Source organism: Mobula hypostoma, chromosome 14 (genome assembly GCF_963921235.1).
Source record: "Mobula hypostoma chromosome 14, sMobHyp1.1, whole genome shotgun sequence".
Classification (NCBI taxonomy): Eukaryota; Metazoa; Chordata; class Chondrichthyes; order Myliobatiformes; family Myliobatidae; genus Mobula; species Mobula hypostoma.
This window is the reverse complement of record NC_086110.1, coordinates 51,191,950-51,218,346: the sequence shown is the minus strand read 5'-3', so window position 1 is coordinate 51,218,346 and position 26,397 is coordinate 51,191,950. Positions and strand designations below refer to the sequence as shown.

The window sequence follows — 26,397 nt, the reverse complement described above, 5'->3', positions numbered from 1 at the left end:
AGCTTTCTGAGCAGATTTAGCCCTTTCAATGCTTGCCGTTTCATCATTCTATTTTAATTATAACCATCTCCTCCCCCTCACGTTCCAGAGAGCGGTTTAAGTTTTTCTGTCCTTCCCCACCTCCATCCTTAATAAACTTAATGGAAAAAATTCTTCTCTAATTTATGTCATGCATTTTTAAGTCAGAACGTGTACCACGGACTGTGCAGTAGCCAGAACATGTTGCCATGCCATCTAACACAGGTATTGTATGCTCTAGGTTCTGAACACACTGGTGCTGAGCACTTTCACATCCTGGAAGGCATTCTTTCCGCTGGTTAAAGATAACCCCCATGGATCATACACATTTATAACTGGTGAGTTGACTACTTCAGAATGTGGCAATTGTTTTTGAAAGACTCGATATTACTTCAAATTCCTTAAAATTGACACAGTATGTTATTTAGATTATGAAGACACGTAGTCCCCTTTATTGTCATTTAGTAATGCATGCATTAAGAAATGATACATTATTTCCTCCAGTGTGATATCACAAAACACAGGACAAACCAAGACTGAAAAAACTGACAAACCCACATAATTATACATATAGTTACAAACAGTGTAACAATACCATAACTTGATGAAGAAAGTCCATGAGCACAGTGAAGTTCAAAGTCTCTCAAATGTCCCACATCTCACGCAGGCGGGAGAAGGAAGAAAAACTCTCCCTGCCATGCCGACCACAATCCGACTCTGAGTCATCCAAAAACTTCGAGCTCTGATCAGCTCTCCGACACCGAGTACTGAGCGCCATCTCTGCCCGAATGATTCGACCTCCTTCTCGGTCGCCAAAAGCAGGCAAGGCCGGGGATTTTGAGGCCTACCCTCCGAAAGATTCCTGACCACACAGTAACGACAGCAGCGGACGGGCGTTTCAGAAATTTCTCCAGATGTTCCTCTGTGCTTTCACGTCCGTCTCCATCAAATCAGAATTGTCCACGGCCCCTATTTAACAGATACGACATCATTTTTCACCGGAGGGCTGCGCACGTGCGGCGTGCCGCCATCTTCTCCTCCCACCGAGGAGACCTTAGCTTTTGAACATCTGATTGTGCAGTCCATTCTGACGGTTGCTAACTGAAAATGTAGATGGATGGATTAGTAAACTTGTAGACATTATGAAGATTGGTGGCATTGTGGATAGTATGGAAGACTGTTAAAGGATCCAGTGGGATATAGATCAGATGTTCCATTTTGTGAGATCAATAGAAAAGGGACAGTATAGTGTTAATGTCAAGACCCTTAACAGTGTTGATATACAGAGGGATCTTGGGATCTCCATCGATACCTGCCTGAAAGTGGCTGCACAGACTGTTAGGGTGGCAAAGAAGACATATGGCATGTTTGAGGAATTGAGTTTAAGAGTTGGGAAGTCATGTTGCAGCCTGATAAAACTCTAGTTAGGCCCCAACCTTATCTTTAGGAACTGAGCTTGTACAGTCTATTAAAGCAAATCAAATTTTTAAGAACTTTGCTGAAGCTTTCTGATGTTGGCATATTCTAGCTCTGCCAGAATTTATAGTGTTAATCTTAGAAGGAATTTCTGGAGGTGGAGTGCGATTTAATTGGCAGGATAGGTGAAGTATGTGTCAATGGATCTGGGTTTGAGAGGGTGAACAGCTTTAAGTTCCTCGGCATATACATCACTGAGGATCTCACGTGGTCTGTACATACCGGCTGTGTGGTGAAAAAAGCACAGCAGCACCTCTTTCACCTCAGACAGTTGAAGAAGTTCGGTATGGGCCCCCAAATCCTAAGAACTTTCTACAGGGGCATAATTGAGATCACCCTGACTGGCTGCATCACTGCCTAGGATGGGAACTGTACTTCCCTCAATCGCAGGACTCTGCAGAGAGTGGTGCGGACAGTCCAGTGCATCTGTAGAGTTGAACTTCCCACTATTCAGGACATTTACAAAGACGGATGTGCAAAAAGGGCCCAAAGGATCATTGAGGACCTGAGTCACCTCAACTACAAACTGTTCCTGCTGCTACCATCCGGGAAACAGTACTGCAGTATAAAAGCCAGGCCCAACAGGGACAGTTTCTTCTACCAGGCCATCAGACGGATGAATTCATGCGGACACAAATGTATTTCTATGTTATTTTGACTATTTATTATAAGTTATTATAAATTGCACATTGCACATTGCACATTTAGACAGAGACATAACGTAAAGATTTTTATGCCTCTTGTATATGAAGGATGTAAGTAATAAAGTCAATTAAATTCAATGAGTAAGATCCAATCTAGATTAAGCTTATTTCATGTAATACATTTTTCAAAAGCAAGACTGCTTATTTCATCACTACCAGGGGTGCTGTGAGTAACAGACTATGTGCCTGTCGAGACTTGATAAATGCGTCTATACACTCCTGTACCTAATAAAGTAGCCACTGAGTGTATATTCGTGGTCTGCTGCTGCTGTGTCCCAGCCACTTTGAGGTTCGATGTGTTGTCTGTTCAGAAATGTTCTTCGGCACGCCACTGTTATTTGAGTTATTTGGCTAGTTACTTGAGTTGCTGTCTGTAGTGTTCTTGTGCAGTGTGTTGAAACTCTGACTAAACGCCAAGTTAAACCAGAGCCAATGAAGACAGAGTCGTAGTAAGGTTAACCATTTACTGTTCACTCTTCCACATTAACGTCGTTTGGTGAAAATTGTTGATAAAAAAATACAAACATATACAGTGTCTGTTTCATTCTGGAGACCACGTGCGCTCTCTTCTTTTAGCGAGTGTCTCCAGTCGCCCCGAGTAGCGAGCGAGGGGGGTCCTGTCAAACCGCTGCCGGGCCTGAGCCCACCCCGCTCCACCCAAACCGTCGCTTCCTTAACAGAAACCGTGTTAATACTTTTACTTCAAATACGTTCATAGGAACTTATGGCGTTGCTTCTGTAATGTTTCTTTGTGGGTAGACACGGAGCTCTTCACGATCGTGCTGTACACATGGCACCCACCTTCACACCCTCTCCGAACCGGACGTTGCACATAAGATGCGGCGAAACCAGAGGTGACATCATCACATGCCACGATATACCATAGACGATGAATTTACCTTTGTTATACTGTAACAGAATGATCAACCTTTAACTAGAAAATAGTTACAAACAAATCATTTAAAGCGTAGACCCAACAAAGTCAAATAAATGCCTTAAAGGCAACACACAGTCATTTTCCTGTCAGCTTGAACAAATCTGGCCATTTTCCTCTGACCTGTCTCGTTAGCAAGGTGTTTTTGCTCACAGAACTGCTACTCACTGGATCTTTTTTTTTGTTTATCTCACCTTGTTCTGTAAACTCTAGAGGCTGTTGCCCATGAAAATCCCAGGAGGTCAGCAGTTTCTGAGATATTCAAACCACCTCATCTGGCACCAGCAGTCATTACACAGTCCAAGTCACTTGGATCACACTTCTTCCCCATTCTGACGTTGGGTCTGAACAACAACTGAACTTCTTGACCATGTCTGCATGCTTTTATACATTGAGTTGCTGCTAAATGATTGGCTGATTAGATACCTGCATTAGTCCTGCCCCCTGCCTCAGTTCCTCAGCCACCCTTTCTTCTGGTTCTATCTTTCTGCCCTGACTAGCATGTGGCACCAACAGTAACCCAGAGAATACTGTCTTTGAGGTCCTGCTTTTCAGCCTACTTCCTAACTCCCTATATTCACTGCACAGGAGTCCTTCCACCATTCTACCTGAGTCATTGGTGCCAATATGCACTACGACCTCTGCCTGCTTATTTCAACCCTCCCCCACCGGAGAATATTCTAATGTTCTGCAGCCACTCTGGGACATCCCTGGGCCTAGTACCCAGGAGGCAACACACCATCCTGGTGTCTCTTTCGCAGCCACAGAACCTCCTGTCTGTCCTCGAACCATCGAGTCTCCTGTCACCTTTGCTCCACCTGACTTCACACTCTCCTGCTGAGCCTCAGATCCGGTCATGGGAGCACTGACCTGGCTGCTGCTGTCTCGATGGATCGTTGCTCACACCCACCAGCAGAATCCACAGAGGGACACAGGTTGCGGAGGGGAGAGATAAGCACATGCTTTTAATCCTAATTGTTCAAACCCCTTGGATTATTAGCGGCGTACTAAGTGGAAGGGTGTAGGGCAGTTCATGCTTCAGTTAGTTTGAAAAACTGAGCATCAACCCTCCAATTTTCATCATTTTTGTCATTAAGAAGCAAATCAACTCAACAATGCCATTGTTAAAATCTGTAAATTAACCTTTTTTTAACCACCACGTATGCTTGTCACACTTTGAAACTGTGTTAAAACCATAAGACCATTAAGACAAAGGAGCAGAATTAGGCCATTTGTCCCATTGGGTCTACTCCACCACTTGATCATGACTGATCCATTCTCCTGCCTTTTCAACATAAACTTCTATGCCCTGATTTATCAAGGATCTATCAACCTCTGCCTTAAGTACACCCAATAACCTGACCTCCACAGCCACCTGTGGCAACCATTTGGCTAAAGAATTTCCTCCTAATTTCCATTCTCAATGAATGCCCTTTCATTCTGAGGTTGTGCACTCTGGTCATAGAGTCATCCACTCTATCTAGACCTTCCAACTTTCAATAGGTTTCAATGAGATACCCCACCTTATTCTTCTAAACTCCAGAGAGTACAGGCCCAGAGCCATCAAACGTTACCTATATGATAAACCTTTTACTCCTGGAATCATTTTTGTAAACCTCATTTCAACCCTCTCTAATGTAAGTATATCCTTTCTTAGATAAGAGACTCCAAACTGCTCACAATACTCCAAGTGAAGCCTTCCTATTGCCTTAAAAAGCTCCAGCATTATATTCTTATTTTTGTGTTCTAATCCTCTCAAAATGAATGCTAACATTGCATCTGCCTTCCTCACCACTGACTTAACCTGCAAGTTAACCTTTAGGGAATCCTGCACAAGGACTCCCACGTCACATTACATGTCCGATTTTTGAATTTTCTCTCCTTTTAGGAAATAGTCTACACTTTTATTCCTTCTACCAAAGTACATAAACCATACACTTCCCGATACTATATTCCATCTGGAACTTCTTTGCCCATTCTAATCTGTCTAAGTCCTCTGCAGCCTCCCTGCTTCCTCAAAACTACCTACCTCTCCAACTTTCTTCGTATCATCCCCAAAGTTGGCCACAATGCCATCGATTCCGTCATCCAAATCACTGACATACAACTTAAAAGGAAGTGGTCCCAAGACTGACCCCTGCGGGATACGACTGGTCACCACCAACCAATCAGAAAAGGCTTCCTTCATTCCCACTTTTTGTCTCCTACCATTGCTCGATCTATGGTAGAATCTTTCCTGTAATACTGCGGGCTCTCGCCTTGTTAAGCAACCTTATGTGTGGCACCTTGTCAAAGGCCTACTGAAAATCCAGGTACATACATCAGTTCTCCATTGTCTACCCGGCTCGTTTTCTCAAAGAATTCCAATAGATTTCAGGTAAAATTTCCTTTATGGAAACCATGCAGAGTTTGGCCTATTTTGCCATGTGCCTCCAAGTACTCCAAAACCTCATCCTTAACAATCAACTCCAGCAACTTCCCAACCACAGAGGTCAGGCTAGCTGGTCTACAATTCACTTTCTTCTGCCTCCCTCCTTCCCTCCTATAAGATTAGAGTGACACTTGCAATTTTCCAGTCGTCTGCAACCATGCTAGGATCTAGAGATTCTTGAAATATCATTACCAATGCCTCCACTATCCTTCAACCACTTCTTTCAGAACCCTTGGATGTAGTTCATTTGTCCAGGTGATGAGGGGGGATCTCTCTGAAACCCTTCGAATATTGAAAGGCCTAGACACAGTAGATGTGGAAAGGATGTTTCCCATTATGAGGGAGTCTAGGAAAAGAGGGCACAGCCTCAGGCTAGAGGGGTGTCCATTTAAAGGAGAGATGCAGAGAAATGTCTTTAGCCAGAGGGTGGTGAATTTGTGGAACTTATTACCGCAGGCAGCTGTGGAAGCCAGGTCATTGGGTGTATTTAAGGCAGAACTTGATAGGTTCTTGATTGGACATCGCATCCAAGGTGACATGGAGAAGGCTGGGGAAGGGAAAAAGGATCAGCCATGATTAAATGGCGGAACAGACTCGTTGGGCCAAATGGCCTAATTCTGCTCCTATGTCTTATGGTCTAATGGATTTATCTACCTTCAGACCTTTCACCCCATCTCCCTAGTAATTGCAACGGCGCTCACTTCTACCCCTTGAGACTCCTGAGCTTCTGGCATACTGCTAGTGTCTTCCACAGTGAAGACTGATGCAAAATATTTAGCTCATCCACCATTTCCTCGTTCCCTGATTACTATCTCTCCAGTGCCATTTTCCAGTGGGCTGGTATCTACTCTCACTTCTCTTTCACTCTTTATATATCTGAGAAAATCTTTTGGTATCCACTTTGACTTACTTTCACATTTCATCTTTTTCCTCATTACAGGTATGGCTTTTTAGTTGCCTTCGAGTAGTTTTTAAAAGCTTCCTAATCATAGTCATACTTTATTAATCCCGGGGCAAATTGGTTTTTGTTACAGTTGCTCCATAAATAATAAATAGTAATAGAACCATAAATAGTTAAATAGTAATATGTAATTTATGCCAGTAAATTATGAAATAAGTCCAGGACCAGCCTATTGGCTCAGGATGTCTGACCCTCCAAGGGAGGAGTTGTAAAGTTTGATGGCCACAGGCAGGAATGACTTCCTATGACGCTCAGTGTTGCATCTCGGTGGAATGAGTCTCTGGCTGAATGTACTCCTGTGCCCACCCAGTACATTATGTAGTGGATGGGAGACATTGACCAAGGTGGCTTGCAACTTGGACAGCATCCTCTTTTCAGACACCACCGTCAGAGTGTCCAGTTCCATCCCCACAACATCACTGGCCTTACAAATGAGTTTGTTGATTCTGTTGGTGTCTGCTACCCTCAGCCTGCTGCCCCAGCACACAACAGCAAACATGATAGCACTGGCCACCACAGACTCGTAGAGCATCCTCAGCATCGTCCGAGAGATGTTAAAGGACCTCAGTCCCCTCAGGAAATAGAGGCGGCTCTGGCCCTTCTTGTAGACAGCCTCAGTGTTCTTTGACCAGTCCAGTTTATTGTCAATTCGTATCCCCAGGTATTTGTAATCCTCCACCATGTCCACCCTGACCCCCTGGATGGAAACAGGGGTCACCGGGACCTTAGCTCTCCTCAGGTCTACCACCAGCTCCTTAGTCTTTTTCACATTAAGCTGCAGATAATTCTGCTCACACCATGTGACAAAGTTTCCTACCGTAGCCCTGTACTCAGGCTCATCTCCTCTGACTTCCCACTAATTTTTGCTTTATTAAATACCCTCCCTTTTGCTTTTATATTGGCTTTGACTTCCCTTGTCAGTCACAGTTAGAATACTTTAGAATATTCAGCCTTTAGAATGCTTTCTTCTTTAGGATGTATCTATCCTGTGCTTTCTGAATTGCTCCCAGAAATTCTAGCCATTGCCGCTTTGTTGCCATCCCTGCTATTGTCCCCTTACAATCAACTTTGGCCAGCTCCTCCCCCATGCCTTGGAAACTCCCTTTACTTTATACTTTATTGTCACCAAACAACTGGTACTAGAACGTGCAATCATCACAACGAAAAATTTGATTCTGCGCTTCACACTCCCTGGATACTCAACTATAATACTGATACATTTGACTTTAACTTCTTCCTCTCAAATTTCAGTGTGAGTTCTATCATTATGATGTCTGGTTCCTAAGGTTCCTTGACCTTAAGATCCCTGATCAAATCTGGGTCATTACACAATACCCAGTCAAGAATAACTGATTACATTGTGCGCTCAACCACAAGCTGCTCTAAGAAGACATCTCATAGATATTCTACAAATTCTCTCTCTTTTGATCCAAAATAAGCATCAACCTGATTTTTCCAATCTACCTGCATATTGAAATCCCCCATGACTATTGTAACATTACCCCCTTCACATGCATTTGTAGCCCACATCCTGGCTATTGTTCCGAGGCCTGTATGTAACTCCCACCTGTATCTTTTTATCTTTGTAGTTCCCAACCTCTATCCACAAAGATTCTACATCTTCTGATCCTATGTTGCCTCTTACTAAGGATTTGATTTCATTTTTTATCAACAGAGCCACGCCACCCACTCTGCCTACCTGCCTGTCCTTTTGATGTAACCTGTATCTTTGTATGTTATGTTCCCAACCATATTCTTCTTTCAGCCCACATCATTCCTGTCAATCTCTTAACTGTGCTAAAAAAAATCATCTATTTTATTTCCTATCCTGTGTGCATTCACTTTTGATTTTATCCCCGTTGCACTGTAACTCATTCCACTGACTGCAGTTTTGTGCTATCATCTGCTTGTCCTTCTGACAGTCACTACACACTGCCTCTGCTTGTGTGCAAACTGAAACCATCCTCAGCCCTATCATCAAAGTTGCTGGTGAACGCAGCAGGCCAGGCAGCATCTCTAGGAAGAGGTACAGTCGACGTGTCAGGCCGAGACCCTTCGTCAGGACTAACTGAAGGAAGAGCTAGTAAGAGATTTGAAAGTGGGAGGGGGAGGGGGAGATCCAAAATGATAGGAGAAGACAGGAGGGGGAGGGATGGAGCCAAGAGCTGGACAGTTGATTGGCAAAGGGGATATGAGGGGATCATGGGACAGGAGGCCCAGGGAGAAGGAGAAGCGGGGGAACCCAGAGGATGGGCAAGGGGTATAGTCAGAGGGACAGAGGGAGAAAAAGGGGAGAGTGAGAGAAAGAATGTGTGTATAAAAGTAAATAACGGATAGGGTACGAGGGGGAGGTGGGGCATTAGCGGAAGTTAGAGAAGTCGATGTTCATGCCATCAGGTTGGAGGCTACCCAGACGGAATACAAGGTGTTGTTCCTCCAACCTGAGTGTGGCTTCATCTTTACAGTAGAGGAGGCCGTGGATAGACATGTCAGAATGGGAATGGGATGTGGAATTAAACTATGTGGCCACTGGGAGATCCTGCTTTCTCTGGCGAACAGAGCGTAGGTGTTCAGCAAAGCGGTCTCCCAGTCTGCGTCGGGTCTCGCCAATATATAGAAGGCCACATCGGGAGCACCGGATGCAGTATATCACCCCTGCCGACTCACAGGTGAAGTGTCGCCTCACTTGGAAGGACTGTCTGGGGCCCTGAATGGTGGTAAGGGAGGAAGTGTAAGGGCACGTGTAGCACTTGTTCCGCTTACAAGGATAAGTGCCAGGAGGGAGATCAGTGGGGAGGAATGGGGGGGATGAGTGGACAAGGGAGTCGCGTAGGGAGCGATCCCTGCGGAAAGCAGGGGGGGGGGGAAGGGAAAGATGTACTTATTGGTGGGATCCCGTTGGAGGTGGCGGAAGTTACAGAGAATAATATGTGGACCCAGTGGCTGGTGGGGTGGTAGGTGAGGACAAGGGGAACCCTATTCCTAGTGGGGTGGCGGGAGGATGGAGTGAGAGCAGATGTGCGTGAAATGGGGAAGATGCGTTTGAGAGCAGAGTTGATGGTGGAGGAAGGGAAGTCCCTTTCTTTAAAAAAGGAGGACATCTCCCTCGTCCTGGAATGAAACGCCTCATCCTGAGAGCAGATGCGGTGGAGATGGAGGAATTGCGAGAAGGGGATGGCATTTTTGCGAGAGACAAGGTGAGAAGAGGAATAGTCCAGATAGCTGTGAGAGTCAGTAGGCTTATAGTAGACATCAGTGGATAAGCTGTCTCCAGAGATAGAGACAGAAAGATCTAGAAAGGGGATCTCCCAGTGGCCACACATTTTAATTCCACATCCCATTCTGACATGTCTATCCACGGCCTCCTCTACTGTAAAGATGAAGCCACACTCAGGTTGGAGGAACAACACCTTTGATGTGTGTTGCTTGAATTTCCAGCATCTGCAGAATTCCTCTTGTCTCAGCCCTATCACTCAGTTTCCTCTCTCCCGGCCAAATTAGCTTAAACCTTCCAAACGGTTCTAGCAAACCTGCCCACAAGGATGTTGTTCCCCTTAAGTTCAGGTGTAACCCATCCCTTTTGTACAGGTCATCCCATCCCCAGAAGAGATCCAGAAATCCAGAAAGCTGAAACCCTATCCCCTGCACCAGTTTCTTAGCCACGCATTCATCTACTAAATCATCCTATTCCTACCACAGGCAGCAATACAAATATTACTATCCTGGAGGTCCTGCTTTTCATCTTTCTGCATAGCATCCCTAAATTCTCTCTTTAGGAATTTTTCCCTTTTCCTACATACGTTATTGGTGCCAATATGTGCCAAAACATCTGCGTGCTTACCCTGTCCCTTTAGAATACTATGGACCTGATCTGAGGCTTCCCTGACCTGGCACCTGGGAGCCAATATACCATCTTGGCATCTCTATCATGTTCACAGAGTCTCGTGTCTACTCTAACTGTTGAATCCCCTATCACTACTGCAGTCCTCTTCCTCCCCCTTCCCTTCTGAGCCACAGTGGCAGACTCAGTGCTAGAGACCTGATGGCTGTAGATCATTTCCCCCCTCCCAAGAGTATCCAAAGCGGTATACTTACTATTGAGGGGAATGGCCACAGGGATGCTCTGTACTGGCTGCCCATTTCTTTTCCTTCTCCTGACAGTCACCTAGGTACATGCCTCCTGCAACTTAGAAATGACTAACTCCCTGTAGCTTCTATCTATCACCTCCTCAGTTTCTTCTATAAACCAAAGGTTAACGAGCTGCAGCTCCAATTTGCTGACATGTTCTCTGAGGAACTGCAGCTCAGTGCACCTGGTGCAGATGTGGTTACCCAGGAGGCTGGAGGTCTCCCAGAATTCCCACATCTCATACCAACAACACAATACAGCCTCCTGAGCCATCCTGACTGCTCCATATACTAACAAACAAAGAATGAATGATGAAGAAGAAACATCAGATATGTACCTCGCCCAAGCCTGTTGAACCAAAACTTCTCCGCTCTAAGACTGGTCTACTCGCACAATGGCCGCTCCGCTCATCCCTATCTTATTTTTATTCTTTTTGCTAATGAATTGCTATTTGATTGGACCACCAGAAAACGCCGAAAGCCTGTGAATGCTTCTTTGTTAAATTTCACTCATAGACCAATGATCTGCCTCCTCTCACACCCCTGATTCAATTGGGCCACTGGAAAAACAACGAAAGCCCACAAATGGCCCTTTTTAAAATATCACTCGTGTACCTGTGCCTCCTCTCTTGCTCCTGATTTGATGGGGCCAGCAGGAAAAACAGTGTTGTTAGGCAACATGCCAGTTTGAATTAAGAGCAGAGCCTGGCTCTATTCCTTCGAGATTGAAGATATTAGTGAGCATTATTGTGTTGTGGCAAAGATATGTTGTCCTCCGGAATGGTGTAATGAAAGGTTGCAGTGGGAAGATGGAAACCCATTGAGTTTGGCGTACAGCTCACAATTCTTTGGTCTGATGGTGTCCTGGCTAGGAATACCAGCTGGGCAGGAATCTCATGGAAACATCACTAGTGTAAGGTGATTGACAACTACCTTATTATACTCAGAAGAGAAACATCAACATTTAGTTGTGCACGAATATACAAGAATTCAGTTGATGTACTTTTTGACTGCCCTTTTTATCATCTGGAAAAAGAAGTGAATTTATAGTGAAGTGACTGACTCCAAAAATTCCTTTCTCTCATTTTTTTTTTGGCCATGCAGTACAAGTTGGTTGCATTTCAAAACTGCATGACGTCCATTACAATGATATCTCTGGATTGCTGGCATTGATATAATCTTGGGTAGTAGTCACGCACATCTTAGGGCAGTCATCCAAGATACTTATGATGAAGGAAAAGACACAAATGACCAGGATTTTATTTATACTGTATAAATTCTTCTATCACTTAAACTAGCGGTTATAATGATTGAGAACAAACATGTTAAATGATTACTGATTTAACATAATTCATCAATGACCTTGGCTAATTGTTCAGATACAGAGCAAATATAGATACACTGTGTATCTGCAGTTTAGAAGCATGATAGATGGCAATCTTTGAATATAAACAGAAGTCTTTACAACCCTATTTTATTTCTGTGTGCTTTTTTATAAAAAGTTTTGTCCCTATAATATGGCCATAAGAGAACTGAACAAATGAGCCTGGAATTTGTATCATGTCATCCCTCTTCTGTTTGTATTTATCTTGTGAAATTCAATCTAGACTGAAGTAAAAGGCAGACGCAAACATTTTTGGTTGAAATGATGGAACTGGATCGGACACTTAAGCAGTTATTTCACATTAACATGCCTAATCTTTCCCAATGTCACTCATGATGTTGTGTGCAGGTTGCATAATGCTGAGTGTCAAGGTAAGTGGGAGGTGAAAGCACCAAACGCCAACCATTGTGGAAAAGCCACAATAGAACTAAGAGTATTGTTTGTCTCAAAAAATTGGGAGACCTGTCGGGGCAGTTTCCATACTTACACCTCCCAATGTCTTCAGGGTTTATTGAAGCTATCAGGGAATTCCTCACTATTATTTTATTGCTGAGATGCTGATAAAATGGATGTTCATTTGTGGCACTTCTGGCAGTATTCCATTACACTGGACAACAAATTTTTTCCAAAGGTTGCTTCATCAGAATTTTTTTTTTGTTTATTATAGACCACTTGAAGCTGAGCACAAATATAATTTCAGATTACTTGTCTCGTGTAGGAATTTGGAGAAACAAGAGATGAACTTTTATTGAATATAATGCATTTAATTGCATAATGGTGCTGATGCTATGCAAGAGTTCAACGAAGCTAAAAATGTTTTGTTGGTGATTTTCATTTTTGTACTCAGTGTTCTGGGGCTTCTTGCTTAGTTGTACAATAATATTCAGTCAGTACTGATGGATTGCAGTTACCTTGATACGGTTTCTCTATGACCTCAATGTCCTGGTGAAGCCTTTCACCAGGCTTGTCGCTGATGGGGCCAGATCTGCAAGGAAGTCGAAATATGAATGCAGAAAATGAATCTTCAGTGACATGTAGCATTTCATGGTTTTGTGTGCTTGAAGCAAGTCGTCAACCAGCAGCATGTAGTTTGGTGCTCTGTAGTTGCCAGAAAAATTTCAACAACATCCTTGAATGCCTTCCATGTGATTTTCTCCAGTCCCACTAGATGTTCTTCAAATTGTCTATCATTGACAACCTGTTTGGTTTGTGGACCAACAAAGATGCCTTTCTTAATCTTGGCACCAGTTACTCGGATTTGAATTGTGAATTGAAATAACAAATATAGGCAATTTCAAAAAATGGTACGTGATAGGGAAATTTCACGGTGATTTTCATGATCAGCAGCCCACAATCCATAAGATACACCCCAAAGTATTCAGGAAACAAAATTTTTGTTGTCCAGTGTTATTCAAGGAGTCATTATGACTATGGGTAATCACTCAGGAACTTCAGGCCAGGAAGCTAGGATATGCCAGTCAGTGAAGAGTCTTCTTCCAGAGAGTCTTAAGGACACCACATCCTAACTAGAACATTCAAATCAGAAAACCACTGGCGTGCTTATGTGTTCCAAGACTGTCGAGAATAAGATCTACCACTTCTGTGGGAAGATCTTAAGCCATGGTCATGAGTCTGGACTGCACTTCGCATAGAGGTCATAGTAATGTTGACTTTCATCTCCCCTGCTCTTTCCAAGCAGCCTTGGAAAATCTCTGACATGTCTCCCAATTTGAATCTCACTGTTGCATCAGTGAGATAATCGATGCAATATAGTTTAACCTAATGCAATTTTGGTGAGGAAAACTGAAATGGCAGGCACAGGAATTTGTCTGTACTGTTGGCAGCCATTGTCTGCACATCTTCCCACAAAGCTTCCCATGAAGAATCCAGGCCTGATCATCCATGGAATGGAAACCTTTCCCTCAATATTCAGCATGAGAAGGATTCCTCACGTTGAATGCTACTTTTCCAGGAGCAGGTACAGCCCCCTCATCCTGAAGGGTTCCCCAATGCCAGGTGTTTTTGCTTGGAGGGATGGATTTTGTGGGGCAAGGGCCATGCTGTACATCATTTCCTACCCAAACCAGTGTTTCTCCATGCACGGAAGCTAAGTACAAGCACAGAAAGACAGGATACCAGAGTGGTAGGGAGTGTCGAGGGAACACACATCGTCCCTCTTAGACAGATCAGCAGCAGGGAGGGTGAGCAGTTCCAAGTTCCTGGGTGTCAACATCTCTGAAGATCTATCCTGGACCCGACATATCGATGCAATTACAAAGAAAGCATGGCAGTGGCTAAATTTCATTAGCAGCTTGGGGAGACTTGGTGTGTCATCAAAGTCTCTAGCGAATTTTTACCGATGTAATATAGAGTGCATTCTAACTGGTTGTATTGCCCTCTGGTATGGAGTGGCCACTACACTGGATCAGAAAAAGCTGCAGAAAGTTGCAAATTCAGCCAGGCACTAGCTTCCCCAACACTAAGGACTGCTTCAAAAGGTGATGCCTCAAAAAGGTGGAATCCACCATTCAGGACCCACATCACTCTGAACATGTCTCTTCTCATTGCTACCATCAAGGAGGAGATACAGGAGCCTGAAGATACACACTCAATGTTTCAAGAAAAGATTTCTGAATGGACAATGAACCCATGTAAAGTGAATCACTATTTTTTGCCCTCTTTTTGAATTACTTATTTCATATATATATTGTGGATCTGGTGGGCTCTATGTTGGATGCAACAGTGAGAAGAAAGGACTATTGTTCAGCTCATATCTGCTTTGGAAAGTGGGCTTTCCATATGGAGACATTAAAGAGTCCTGCTGCAAGAGCCAAAGAACTGTACTGTTATAGCATTTACTGTTTAAAAGAAAACTGGCAAAGATGTAGGTACGACAGGCATCTTAAAGAAAAGGTAAAGAGTTTTAGAGTAGTAATACAAGAACTTTGTGCTTTGGCAGCTGTTGGTAAGACCACCAATGGTGGAGTGATTACATTTAGGGATATTGAAGAGCACAGAACTGAAGCAGCAGATATGATTTTCGTGAATTGGTTATAGAGAGATACAGCATGAAAATATATCCCTTGGTCCATAGTCCACTCCAACCATTCACACTCATCCTACATTAATCTCTCTACATTCTATTAACTGCCCCCCCACCACATTCTACCTCATCCATACACTAAGGGTTACTTGCAATGCCCAGATAACCTGCAGTCCCACGTGTGTGGAACGTGGGAGGAAGTCGGATCACCTGGAGGGAGAACGTACACACTCCACACTGACAACACCTGAGGTGTGGCTCGAACCTGGATCTCTGACCCTGTGAGGCAGAGGCTCGATCAGCTGCACCCCTGTGCTGCCTATTAGTTTCTGCACAGAGTAAATGAGTTCCGACCCACAGTGCAAGGTTTTATCCCTTGTCTGGATTAAGTCAGTTCAATACCATTCTATAAGATAAAAAAAGGCTATAAGATAAAAAAATATGCAATGGTTCATATTTCTAATCATTGCAGTAATCTCTATTGGTTATCTATTGGTATGGACTAACCTTAGACTGGATCTGACTTCGTAAAGGTAGGGGAAATAGTCATACGGCAACCAAAATAATTATCATCAAAGTCCTGATGAAAGGTCTCAGCCCAAAATGTCAACTCTTTATTTCTCTCCATTGATGCTTCTTGGCCTGCTGAGTTCCTCCTGCATTTTGTATGTGTTACTCTTGGTTTTCAACATCTGCAGAATCTCTTGTGTTTATGATTATCAGACCATTTTGTTGCCATGAAGTCTCAATCATTCTGTTAATTTATATTTAAGGTTCAAAGTAAATTTATTATCAATGTACATACATGTCACCATATACTACTTTGAGATTTATTTTCATTCAAGCCTACTCAGTAAATCCAATAACTATAACGGAATCAGTGAAAGACTCCACCAAAAGAGTGGACAACCAGTGTGCAAGAGACAACAAACTCTGCAAACACAAAAAGAAAGATTAAAAATCAATAATAAATAAATAACCAATAACTATTGAGAACATGAGATGAGGAGTCCTTGAAAATGAGTCCATACTTTTTGGCAACAGTTCGGCAAAGGGGCAAGTGAAACTGAGCGGAGTTGTCCCTCGGTTCAAGACCCTGAACCCGGTGGTGCGAATCTTGAGGTTCCTGTACCTTCATCCTGATGGCAGCAGTGAGAAGAGAGCATGTTCTGGGTGATGGGGGTCCGTGATGATGGCTTCCTGCAACAACACTCCTTGTAGATGTGCACAGTGGTAGGGAGGGCTTTATCTGTGGTGGACTGGGCCGTATCCACTATGCTTTGTTGGATTTTTCCATTCAAGTGCATTGGTGTTTCCATACCAGGCTGTGATATGGCCAGTATACTCTTTGCCACACATCTACAGAAGTTTGTCAGAGTTTTAGATGTCATGTTAAATCTTTACAAAATCCTAAGGAAGTCGAGGCACTGCCGTGCTTTCTTTGTAATTGCACTTGCGTTACATGCTGGGCCCGGTCAGATTCTCTGAAATGACAACACCAAGGAGCTTAAAGTTGCTGACCCTCTCCACCTCTCATCCTCTAATGAGGACTGGCTCATGGACCCCTGTTTTCCTCCTGCTAAGGTCGGTAATCAGCTCCTTGGTCCTGCTGACATTGAGTGAGAGGTTGTTGTTGTGGCACTACTCAGCCAGATTTTCCGTCTCCCTCTGATATGCTGATTTGTCACGACCTTTGATTCGTCCTATAACAGTGGTGTCATCAGCAGACTTAAATATGGCCTTGGAGCTGTGCTTAGCCACGTGGTTCTAAGTGTAAAGTGCGTAGAGCAGGGGTCTAAGCATATAGCTTTGTGGAAAACCTGTGCTGATGACGATTGTGGAGGAGATGTTGCCAAACCAAACAGACTGGGGTCTAAGAAATCGAGGATCCAATTGCAGAAGGAGGTATTGAGGCCAAGGTCTTGAAGCTTATTGATTTGTGTTGAGGGGATGATAGTATTGCATTCTGATATGTAGTCGATAATGAGCATCCTGATGTATGCATCTCAGTTGTCCGGATGTTCCAGGGTTGAGTGAAGAGCCAGTGAGATGGCATCTGCTTTGGACCTGTAGTGCTGGTAGGGAAATTAAAGCAGATCCAACTCGCTATTCAGACAGGAGCTGATATGCTTCAACACCAGCCTCTCAAGACACTTTATCACCATAGATGTAAGTGCTGCAGGATGATGGTCATTGAGATAGGTTATCACATTCTTCTTAGGCACTGGTATAGTTGAACCCTGCTTCAAGTATGTGGATACGTCAGACTGCCAAAGTGAGAGGTTAGAGATCTCGGTCATCACTCCAGTCATTTGATCAGCACAGGCCTTTCAGTACCCAGCCAGGTACCTTATTTGGGCTGGATGCTTTCCAAAGGTTCATTCTGCTGAAGGTACTCTCACGTTGGCCTCAGGGACCGGAATTTCAGGATCACCAGGGGCTGTGGGAATTCATGGTGGTCAAAGCCAGCATTGAAAGCATTGAGATTATCTGGAAGCAAAGCTCTGTTGTCACCTATGTTGCTTGATTTCACATTGTAAGTGGTTGGTAGCATTCAAGTCCTTCCACAGCTGTCAAGCATCCTTTATTGATTCAGATTTGGTCCAGAATTGATCTGATCGGCTGTGGATGGAAAGTAGTAAAGTATCTGATGAATAAGTGAAGTGCTTCCGGTCGATGTGTTACAATCTAGGTGCAACGCACCCTGAGGAGAATTATGAAGTGCAGTGTCAAACAGTTAATCCTTTCCCTGTTGCTTCCCCATGTGTGAAGGTGGTGCTGGGGACCGCCTACTGATGCCTGGGACTGGATTCTTGACCGTGGGAGCTGCGGGAGCTCTGGCATTCTGCCTGGTTGTCAGAGAGGAGTACTCTGACGTCCCATGCAAACTGAATGAGGTAAAGATTTTAATAAGATTGGCTTTATTTGTCTGATCTTCATGAATTTGTTATACAGAGGAATCAGATTCCTTGATCCACAGAGCCCACACCGACCATTTACACTCATCCTACATTAATCCTGTCTTCTACATTCTGCTCGAAACATGCAGTGAAATGTGTCACTTGCATCAACGACCAACACATTCAAGGGGCAGTTGCAAGTGTTGTTCTGCTTCTGGTGCCTGCTTAGCGTGCCCACAACTTACTAACCTGTACATCTTTGAAGTTTGGGAGGAATCCGGACACACATGGTCGTGGATCAACTTACAAACTTCTTAAAGGCAGCGGTGGGAATTGAACCCTGACTGATTGTACAGCTGGTGCTGAAAAGCATTGCACTAACCACTACGCTACCGTGGTGCTTGTGGATCTGCTCAAACAAATACTTTCTAAATGACAAGGTAACTGATTTCCATACAGATTTAATGGTCCATATTTGATCAGTAATTGCTTTCGTTTTCTTTGTGGTAGTTTAAGTGGGAAATGAAACCTATTTCTTGAATACCCTCGTGATGCCTGTGCCCTCTGTCACCTCTTTTAAATGAGCAAGGTCACTTTCCAGCCATTAATGATATCTGGCACATTTGGTCATCAGGTTTTAAGCCTAACTTATCATTCTTAACACCATCTTCCAATTAAGGGCTTTCACCATTACTGTTTTCATGTTGGACTTGGACTGAAAATATTAAATTTGATCTTTGCAGTGTAATTCCTTTTCATGAACTTTTACATTACTGACTGTCTTAAAATATAGATGTAATTTAATAACTTGTTCGTATTTCTTGTATAGGTGATTGGAAGTTAACTTTTTATGCTGTTGTACAATAAAAATCTCTTGGATGCAAATTATGGTTGTTACATTGACAGGTGAAGTTCAACATGGGTGTTGCGACCCCAGATCGGATTGCTGCTGGCTTTGCCAATCACCTGGATGTTGGTGAAGCCATGGCCAGTATTTTGGAGAAGTCATCTGTTTCCCACTACGTATTCTGTGTGAATACCCCAGCTGAGCTGAAAGTCTTGATCACAGAGGGGAAAATCTGAACCTGAAGACCCTTCAAATCTCTGTACCAAATCAGCATTCAACATTCTGTACTGCATGTATAGTTTATTATTAATTTTAAAGTCCTGTAATACTACAGTGGTGTGCACTGTATTATAAAACCAGTGATATGTCTGCCAATGCTTGTTGATTCTTGCACTTAAACTGAAACAGATTAAGATCACCTATCTCCATTTTGTTTCATGTTACATCGCATCCAACCTATTCAATCCAATTGCTTCCTTCTAGCATTTATGCCTTACCTAAGGTTCTCCCCGTCCTTTTTTCCCATTCAATCTTACGTCCCTTTCACCTCCTTCTCATGCTTGTCCAGTCTCCCTTCAACCACTTCCTTTGGTAGTGAGTTCCCCATTCTCATCACTCTGAGTGGTTTTGAATTCCCTTTGGTTTTCTTGTAGGTTGTTTTCCCTGGATGGACTCAGTGATGGGTGGATAGGCCTCCCCTCACAAGTGGAAATTGTTCCTCCAGAGCTTCTCTGTCAAAAACCTGCATATCTTAATGGTCTGCACAAGGTGACAATTTATCCTTTTCCAAAGAGAAATGGGACCCCTTTATTGGATAGGTATATTAGCATGCCATCTTTCACACATGAAGTCTACCACAGCCTACAAAGTTTCAGCAGCTTCATTTGGACATAGAATAATTTTCACAGAAAGAGTTAAGGCTGGATCTGGGTTGATCATAGTTTGAACTGCATCCTTTGTAAAGAAAAGGCCTTATAGATCTGTCATTGAATACTGATTTATGTTTGTTTAGAAATCATCTTATTAGTGCATTTACAACTTTTGCTTATATTTCACATCCTTCAATTTTAAGGAGATCAGGTCTAAATTGTTGATTAGTCTGTGGGTGTCACACTTAAGCAGAACGATATTCACACTACAGTGCCGGAATATATAAAACTCTTCTGTTTTTAAAAACGTAAACACGAGAGAACTCTTCTGTTGCTTTCTCTCTGCCCTTGGATATTCCAGAAATACTTCAGATGTACAGTAAAATAATGTTCGATATCATTTTTAATCCTGATCATAAGGATGTTTGAGCAGGATATCATACTTGTTCATTGTGTAAATGACAATTGGCTGTTATTATGAAGACAGTATGCAAAAACATCTCAGCTGAAAAGAAAGAATGAGATGCTTTGCCATTCAAATCGACCCTCTCCAAACTTATTCAAGAGTATTTGGCTCTTAAATTGTGTATTGTGTCAAGATAAAGGGTTATGGATGACTTCCTTAACTAACATCAACCTTAAATATTATTTAATAGTCTGAGTGAAATACTTGGAGGGAATATCAGCTTTATTTTGAATAACTGCCCTTCATGTATTACTTAGAAAAAAGAGAAACTATTCTTTAGACTGTTAAGTGATAAAGGTAGTTTAGTTTGTGTCCTTACAAGATTATAAAATGGACCATACAAAGATATATAATTTGCTCGAGTTCAAAGAACTTCAAATGATTTTCATGAAACCTTTCAGTTTACTGCAAAGGCAATTGCTTTGGCTACCAACATAACAGCATAAGGAATGTAAGTAAGAGTAGGTCATCTGCCCTGCTGAGACTGCACTACTTTTCCATAGGATCATTACAGATCTGTCTTTGAACTCAGCTCCAGCTACCTGCCTTTCCCCCACAACCCTTAATACCCCTGCTATTCAATAATCTATCTAACTCTGTCTCAGATAAATTTAATGAGGTGGCCTCTACTGCTTCCCTGGGTAGAGAAATCCACAGATACATGACATATTATGGGAAAAGCAGCTTCTCCTCATTGTCATCCTAAATTTATTCCCCTGAATCTTGAGGCTATGTCCCCTAGTTCTAGTCTCTCTAGAATCCAATTATATTCCACAGTTTCATTCTTAGAAAATTAAGATCAATTAATTCAAATTAAATTTATAAGCAACAAAACCAGCAATCAGAATCTGAATCAGATTTAGTATCACTGGCATATGTTGTGAAATTTGTTGTTTTTGCAGCAGCAGTACAAGGCAGTACACAATAATAAAACTGTGAATTATGGTAGTTATATATATAATTTAAAAAGTAATGTGGTTCGTGGGTTCAATGTCTATTCAGAAATCTGATGGCAGAGGGGAAGAAACTATTCCTGAATCATTGAGCGTATGCCTTCAGGCTCCTGTAGCTCCTTCTTGATGGAAGCAATGAGAGAGAACTGTAGTATTGCTGTCAGTGCTGATAATTTAGCTGACACTAACAGGTGTCAGTTTGGGTCAGTACTTTTCTAAGATCCACACATGAATCAAGGGATAGTTGTTTATATTGTTACCAAGATTTTTAAATTCATTTAAGGCATATCCTCCCTTGCAGTATTTTATATTTTTGGTACTGATGTAAGCTGCCCACTTCTTTATTCAAATTGTAAGACTTTAACCATTTGCCATTCTTAGTGAGTGCTTTTAGCTAATATTACATATTCATTACAGTAGGTAAGTAACTAATCTGACTGTGGTCTGGTGTCTTTTTAAAAAAAATATTTCTTACATGAATTTCTTACTGTAAATTGATATTAGTCAATTTTGTTACATGATTTAATAAAGATGAATGTTTGTTCTAAAAGTTTGGTGATTTTCCTTGAATGGGTTCCATGGTTCTGCCTTGTTTCATGGCTGTCTGTGGGGAAGACAAATCTCAGGCTTGTATACTGTATACATACTTTGCTAGTAAGTGTACTTTGCATCCTTAGTAACTTAGCCTCATTTGCACTCACTACTAATAACACACCCTCTATGTAAATGTGAACACTTTGACATGTTGAAGATGTGTAATATGTCATGATCTTTAAAATTCACTGATTTATTTAGGTTTATAAATAACATTAATTACTGGGAATGATCTGAAGTTACACTGTTATCAGTAGATTTTCATGATAAGAGCAAGCATGAAATTGGGAACTGTTATACCAGTATGTTTTTCTTTTGTGAAGGCTGGGTGGTGCCTCAAATGTTTTGAAGTAATTATGTGGATGTCACATTCCACCTAGTGCACGCACATACATCAAACAGCCACTCAAAGTATTCAGCGAGGGAAGGTGAAACCTCATGCTGATTGGACGCCAGGGCTACATTTTGATAGCAACAATCACATCAATGCCCCCTTTTGATCAAGATTTGTGCTCCCTTCTTCCAAACAATTCCCTTTAAAGAGATTATAAACTGCTTTCAGGTTAAAGCTAGCTTACTCTGGCTATAAGTATGATTCTATGTTTGAAATGTTCCACAATTATTTCAAATTACACAATCCAACATGGAAGAGTGCAGTGGTGATGGAGGCTGTTTTGCTGACTAAATCTTCTGTGCAAGCAGTTATTCCAAAGCATGAGTCCATTAGTTAGCATTGGCCCCTTGTGAAAGGACAGGGACTACCTGGGACAAGATAAAAAGTTGAAATAAGGAAGGGGAGGAGAAGGTAAACGGTTCATCAACCCCAAGTGCACAGGAAGCATTTCTCTTAGGTGTACCTTGCCCGAGGACAAAATGAGACACCCAACATAAATCTTTACTGCAACCTGCCCCCTACACCGCCACAATGACAACTACTGATTGGTGTTTAGGCAAGTGTCAATGAGTGAAAATTTTGGAACCAGTGATAATAATTCAGAAAGCTTTTGGGTAGTAGTGAAGAGGGGCGAGACTGATCTGTAATTCAGACGTCTAAATTGTGGGCAGGAGCAGATAAAATTAGTTTGGGACCAACTGCTGCAGGGAACAGACAATAAGTGGGAGTCTTTTAAAAGGGAGATAGAGAGGTTCGGGCAGAGAGGTTCGGGCCAAAATGTTCTCGTGAGAGTGAAAGGTAATAATGAATAGATCTGGGAACTTTGAACGATAGGTGTTGTTAAAGGGTTAATACAGAAAGAATACAAATAACAGATAAAATTAACTGTAGTTGACCGTAATTGAGCTATAGATACAAATTCCTATGTGGCTACTGGGCGGTTAAGAATGTTCATTGATAATGTGTTACCTTACTCTGGACCATGAAAGCCAGTCTGTCATCTTACATCTAATGTAACAAATAATCAGTGTGGTGAAAGAGCACTTCCACTATAATCATTTAGACAGGGGTTCTCAACCTTTTTTATGCCATCACCAATACCATTATGCAAGGGGTCTGGTTGGGAAACCCTGATTTAGGGGGATCTCTATAGTTTTTAACAGGTTTCATGTGGCCTGTTGCATACTTGCCACTGTGAGATTGTAGTTCCTCCCTAGATCTCCAAGTACTGCTGAGTAATGGATAGCTGAGGAGCATGAGCATGTGAAGGAGGGGTGGAGATTCCCCCACTGCTGGGGTATCAACGTATGACATCAGATTTGCTAAAGCACAAAATAAAAACTTGCAGGACTAACTTGTAAATGATTATGCAAAGTGAGTCAATCAGTATTGTTCATACCTCTGTGCTCTGTGTGTCGTGTTGTGTCAATGGCATTGTAAGGCTGCTATTTTTCCATGGAGATCTCGGATGTGCTTGGAGAATGACTCCACGCAGCCTGTCCCCTTAGTAGACATCCCACATTTCCCGGAAGTTCCGGGAGTCTCCCGCATATTAATAGTGTCTCCCTGATGCCCGCAAATTATATACAATATCACGGAAATCAATTTTTTTGAGAGCGAGCGAGAGGCAGAAAGCAAGAGAGAGCGTGACAGCGACCGAGAGAGAGAGAGTGCGCGAGAAATCAAACAAGAGCACGAGAGAGAGCGCGAGCGAGCGAGTGCAAGAGCGACCACGAGAGAGAGAGAGAGAGAGAGAGAGAGTCCGCGCACGCCCCATGGCAGAGTGTTCCAAAAAAAGAAAATAGAAAACTTATGTCACCCCAGACTACCTAAAGTGTACCCCTGCCTAATAGGGGTCAAAAATAATGACAGTGTTGCTCGCTGCACTGTTTGCAACAGTGACTTTTCTATTGCCCATGGTGGGTTAAAATGTAAAAGACATGTTGAGGTGAGTTTAATAGGTGTCTGTCATTCATTCACTAGCATAGCTAACGTTATTTAAACTAGCTGGCTGGCTGCTCAGGAGCTTTTCTATTGCCGACATCCCACCTCTCCTGGCAGTTCCGGGAGTCTCCTGCAAATTGATGGTGCTACCTCCCTGAAATGAGTTTTTGCAGGGTGGGATGTCTGCCTTAGACCTGACTATGGACTACTCCACCTCTGCACTGGAGCAGTTATAATTGTAACGGCTACTTGAACAACCCAACACAACTGTTAGAGACCAAGCGTGGGGATTATTCTGTATGATGTGCCTTCTGATCCAATCCAATAGTAGCTCCTACAAAAGTTATTGGCCGGCAGAAGCATTTGCCGTATGACAGAGCAGGATGATCAGTGCTGTCTTCTTGAGAAAGAAACTGATTCCTGCCTCAGAAAGTGACACTTCATGCTTGCAAACAAATCCTTCCCTCCCACCACTGACCTGTGGGAGCCATTGGCAATCTTAGACAATGGAAGCGACACACAGAAAATGTTGAAGGAACTCAGCAGGCCAGGCAGCATCCATGGAAAAAAAGTACAGTCAGCGTTTTGGGCTGAGACCCTTCAGCAGGACTGGAGAAAAAAAAATGAGTAGATTTAAAAAGTAGGGGAGGAGAGTGAGCAGCACAAAGTAATAGGTGAAACCTGGAGGGAGACATGGAGTGAAGAGTTGGGAAATGGATTGGTGAAAGAGATACAGGGCTGGAGAAGGGGGAGTCTGATAGGAGAGGAGAGAAGACCATGGAAGAAAGAAAAGGGGTGAGGAGCAGCAGAGAGAGGTGATGGAGGGGAAGGAGGTAAGGCAAGAGAGGGAAAAGGGGATGGAGAATGGTGAAGGAGAGGTGGGGGGGGGCATTACCAGAAGTTCGAGAAATCAATGTTCATGCCATCAGGTTGGAGGCTACCCAGACGGAATATAAGATGTTGTTCCTCCAACTTGAGTGTGGCCTTTTTACGACAGTAGAGGAGGCCATGGATTGACATGTCAGAATGGGAATGGGAAGAGGAATTAAAATGGGTGGCCACTCTTTCTAGTGGATCCCGCTCTTTCTAGTGGACGGAGTGTAGGTGCTCAGCAAAGCGGTCTCCCAATCTACCGTGGGTCTCTCCAATTATCAGGAAGCCACACTGGGAGCACCGGACACAGTATCCAACCCCAACAGACTCTATAGATGCTGCTTGGCCCTGCATTTTGCTTGTGTTGCTTGGATTTCCAGCATCTGCAGATTTTCTCTTGTTTTTGATTAGACAATGGAAGTCTGTTTGCACATTGCATCCAAGAGCATAATGGCAGAGGTCTGAATTTATGGGGCAGAAAACAACTGGAGATGTCTTCATTATGGGCTTCCACTGTGAAAATCAGTGTGGGGTGCATGCTTCAGTCGAAGAGGCATCATTGGTCCTTGGGCATTGCACCATGGTAAAGTCTGAAGTGTGTGATAGGTCAATACTTTTATGCCATTAAGCTTAGTACAATCCCATGTGCCAAGTTGCTCCCTCATTTTGTCCTCCAGGAGTAGGCAGAAAATTCCGTGGCCTTCCTACGTCTTCAAATGTTTAGTTGTGTCCGCACGAGGCTAACAGACACTTGGAGATCTAACATAATCAAAAATAAAATTGTATACTTTTCTAGACAATTCAGTTTGTAATTTAACTCAATCTCTATTTAACGAAGACACCAACCAGTTTGAGAAGAGAGCGTGTCACAGTTAATCACACTTCAACTGCATATCTGTGTCTCAATACTTTCCCCTTGGAATCATTTCCTGTTTCTTATTAGAAACATTCTTGATTCTTCAGTCAATTGGCTGCTGTGAATTTTTTATGAAATAGGCCAAGTTTTTGCACATATTTATCTGGCTTGAAGAATTTCTGTTACATTACACAGGGGATTTCTATTAGTTTACCTTCTATAACATTCGGGTGTACTAGCTGAAAATGTAAAAGGTAAAACCAATGTAACTAAACAAACAGAAAATGTTCTAATATTATGTAGATATTATACATGTCTTCTTCCCTCAATAAACCTGATGTATGTGCTAATATTCCCCTTACTCTATGGATAGTATTTGCATTTACCTGTAATTTTTCGAATGATGGAAGGTGAAAATAGTGCAAATAGTATTAAGGAAGAAGTAACACTCATAACACACTGGAGGAACTCAGCAGGTCGGGCAGCATTCATGGAAATGATCCTACCAGCCTTCTCCTTCCCACTCTCCCCCCACCTTCCTTATAGGGCCTCTGCCCCTTCCCTCTTCAGTCCTGATGAAGGGTTCTGGCCTGAAACGTTGACTGATCATTTGCAGGGATGC

At 42.8% G+C, this 26,397-nt stretch overlaps 1 protein-coding gene across 1 annotated transcript in view; it reads left to right on the top strand.

The window, feature by feature from the left end:
* si:dkey-238o13.4 (uncharacterized protein LOC560780 homolog) overlaps window positions 1-21,650 on the top strand; it is a 33,767-nt gene extending 12,117 nt beyond the window's left edge. The window contains exons 4-6 of the mRNA XM_063067488.1: window positions 260-356; window positions 17,852-17,976; window positions 18,886-21,650. Of these exons, the coding sequence (XP_062923558.1) occupies window positions 260-356; window positions 17,852-17,976; window positions 18,886-19,062 (399 nt within the window). The 3' untranslated portion in view covers window positions 19,063-21,650. The remainder of the gene's footprint in view (window positions 1-259; window positions 357-17,851; window positions 17,977-18,885) is intronic.
* Window positions 21,651-26,397: the final 4,747 nt, after the last annotated feature.